A 3,324-nucleotide genomic window follows, 5' to 3' on the forward strand; every position below is an offset into this window, starting at 1 on the left:
CACAGCAGCAATCATTAACTCTGCCATGCAGTTTGAAGGCAGACAATCCTTAAACAGTGAAGGGTTTTAAGGGAAATGTGTAGTCTACTGTCTTCAAATGGTCAAGTTGCACAAGAAGCGCATTTTGTGGCATTTAAAGTTTCCATTTAATTCAGAGGAACATTTCTAAATTTTACATCACAACTGTTTATCTGGTGAAATTAGCAGTTCCCGTTTGATGCAACACTATAACTTCCCACAACTATACTGAGTAGAGAAGCATATTTCTACCTAAGGTGCAAAATTTAGATGATTTAGAAAATAAATCTGTTTCTTGTTGTACCAAAATCTCTTATTATTTCTCACTCGGAGAAACAGATCTTTTAAATGAGAACTTTTTATACTAAATCACATAGTGTTGTATCACTTTTACTTAAATAAAAGAGAGGGATCCCTCCTCTGTTCCTGAGGTTTCTTCCCTCCATGTTTTCCTGTTAAAGCAGTGGTTCTCAAACTGGGTGGCATAGTGCCACTGCAGGAGGAGCATGGATGTTGAGCAGACCTAAAGTTGAATGAATGTGATTCATGTGGTGGAATAAAAAAGGGCTCTGATGCAAGCAGGGTTATTTTGCTAACCTGAATCTTTTGTTTTATTTCAATCGCCCCCATTGTTAATGATTGATAAAATGAAATCGACTTTTTCTGGAGTCTGGGGTGTGAACATTTTTCACCTTCTAAAGGGAGGCGTGACAAGAAAAGTTTGAGAACCACTGTGTTAAAGGGTTTTTTAGCGGGGGGTCGGGGACGGGGAGAGTATTTCCTCATTCAGATCGAGGGTCTGAAGGACAAAGGGTGTTGTATGCTGTACAGATTGTAAAGCCCCTTGAGGCTAATTGAAATGTGATGATGTGTAATGTTGGGCTATATAAATAAAATTGACTTGACTTCATGAACAAATACCTGCAAATACCTGACATTCCCATCAGTCTCCGCTGTACTTTGTGTTTAATACTAATTAGCCGATTGCAGCATGCACACATGCTTTAAATGGTAAACATGGTAAACATACCTGCTTAGCATCCACATGTTAGCATTGTCATTGTGAGCATGCTAGCATAATGACATTAGCATCTAGCTCAAAGCACCACAGTGCCTAAACACAGCCTCACAGAGTTGCTAGCATGGCTGTAGACTTATGTGAATGGTGTGAATAGATAACCATTGTTGCTATCGTTCTAGTCTGCCTGTATGCACTACTCATCTTATGAAAGTCACCTCAATAAATTCTTGCAACTGTATCTCAAGTTTGGACAGTCAGAATAATCACAGTTGTATTCATATATCTAGACTCTTGTGAGAGTGCCTCAGGAAGACACAAAGGACATCTTTAAGGGTCCAAACGATAATGTCCCACTTACCAATGCTGTCTGTCTGCATGTAGCACTTGCCAGACATGCAGTACCTCCACAGGCCTTGATGGGCAAAGCTGCCAGACAGACGATACTGCATCCAGTAGTCTGTGGCTGTGGAGACCACCAACAAGATGTTCCCCACAATGGCACAAAATAGGCCCCCTCCCATGAAGCTGTACATCATGAGTGACACTATGAAATTGGGTAAGGCTTTATGTGCTGTGCAAAAAGAAAAAAAGATGTGAGTCAATGGAACCTTTAGTAATGAAGTTAGTTTTTTTATTACAGGGTTTGTAGCTCTAGTTTTAGTTTTCAGCAGTAAATGGATTGAGGAGACAGGAATGGTCTGAAGGAGTGGATGCAGAGGCACAAAATATTGTACACATCTAGAAGCTGCCAATGCGGTTGGTCTGCTGTGATGTTGGCCAGCATCGCCACTGGTGAAAACAGAGGCTTATCTTTGAGCTATACATTTAGGGCCCCATGATTTAAGTATCTGATGAAGGGAAGATATTAATTTATATTTCCTGCATACATTTACCCAGCAGGACTGGGACCTTAAACCAACATCCTTCCTGGCACACACCATCTTCTCTAACCACAACTTCACGTCATGGCAACAGTGTTGAATTTATACCCCGACATTTCCTCCAACAAAGGTGACTCATTTTTGTAAACTATTTGTGAGTGGCCAAAGGCTCAGAAATATCTTATCAATTCAGTTTTTTTGGCATATATATATATATATAGCTGTAACAACAAAGCACAGAACTTGTCATGAAAGCTGCTGACCTGGACAGAGTAATCATACCAACCACAATACAACTGTCTCATTGCAACACATGCTCTGACTCTCGATTTTAACATTTTTTTAATACTCACTGCTGCAGTTAAACAAGCCATAAATAAATACATTTGCTAGTCTAACCAGTAAAACCAAAAACGGAAATGGCCTAAGAACACCACAGTCAACTCACACACAACACTGCTGTGAAAGATGGTGACCCCTGACATAAACGAAGCCTTGAATATGGCATACATTTTTGTGAATTAGTCTAACTCCTCAAAGATAACCCATATGCAGCCGCACAGACTGTAATGAGACATAATCTGCTTTTTTTAATGTATGAAAGTATGAAATAAATTTATGTGAACTAGCCAAAGAAATCAGCATTTCAAAGCAGAACATGTCAAACATGTCAATTGGGTAAAAATAGCTTGAAGCTATTGGAGACAACACACACACTCTTTATTGAAGGGTCTGAGCACCACAGCTTTATCTGTACAAATGAATGGAATCAGATAAATCTTGAATCTCATGTTTGAAATCTGAGAAATGTTTCATGTATTGAATAAGAACAATCTATGGGTAATGGTGAAGGCCCTCTAGGCCTACCTGTGAGACATTCATTCACCTGACACGCATCCCATGATATGAATTCTACTTCATTATTTTCACTCCCAATTATTTCCATAAAAGTGGCATCAACGGTTAACAAAAACCTGACATCATCTTACCTGAATTCCTTAGGATAAATTAACCCTCAGGTATAGGCCTTTCCTCAGGGAAAGAGTGAGAGAGAGTGCAAGCCAGGAGTGAGCAAAACGTCAAAGAGGAAGCTCTAGGCTGAATTCCAAAAAGTTATCCCCTCCACTTTTCTGTTGATGGAGGCAAAATCCTTTAAAACAATCAGCACAGAACAAATGCACTTGAGCTGGTGGGCCAAAAGCCATGTGACTCTTTCACACTGAACTACATGGGAGAATTTGGGGGGTCAGGGGAGATGGGGGAGGGTCTGGGATAGGAGGCTGCTACACCACAGTACTTGTCTGTTGTTCTACTAGGCATTCTGGAACGGTGGATGTGCAAAGGCTTGCAGTACTGCTGTTGTCAATGGAACATGCTGAAGCACACACTTTCTTTCAGTGTGGC

The 3,324-nt window shown here is 40.4% G+C and overlaps 1 protein-coding gene across 1 annotated transcript in view; it reads left to right on the top strand.

Annotated features, from left to right (window-relative positions):
* Positions 1-535, top strand: part of LOC123968029 (sialoadhesin-like) — a 3,121-nt gene extending 2,586 nt beyond the window's left edge. The window contains exon 5 of the mRNA XM_046044499.1: positions 480-535. Within this exon, the coding sequence (XP_045900455.1) occupies positions 480-535 (56 nt within the window). The remainder of the gene's footprint in view (positions 1-479) is intronic.
* The last annotated feature ends 2,789 nt before the right edge of the window (positions 536-3,324 follow it).

The sequence above is a fragment of the Micropterus dolomieu genome, linkage group LG03 (genome assembly GCF_021292245.1).
Source record: "Micropterus dolomieu isolate WLL.071019.BEF.003 ecotype Adirondacks linkage group LG03, ASM2129224v1, whole genome shotgun sequence".
NCBI lineage: Eukaryota > Metazoa > Chordata > Actinopteri > Centrarchiformes > Centrarchidae > Micropterus > Micropterus dolomieu.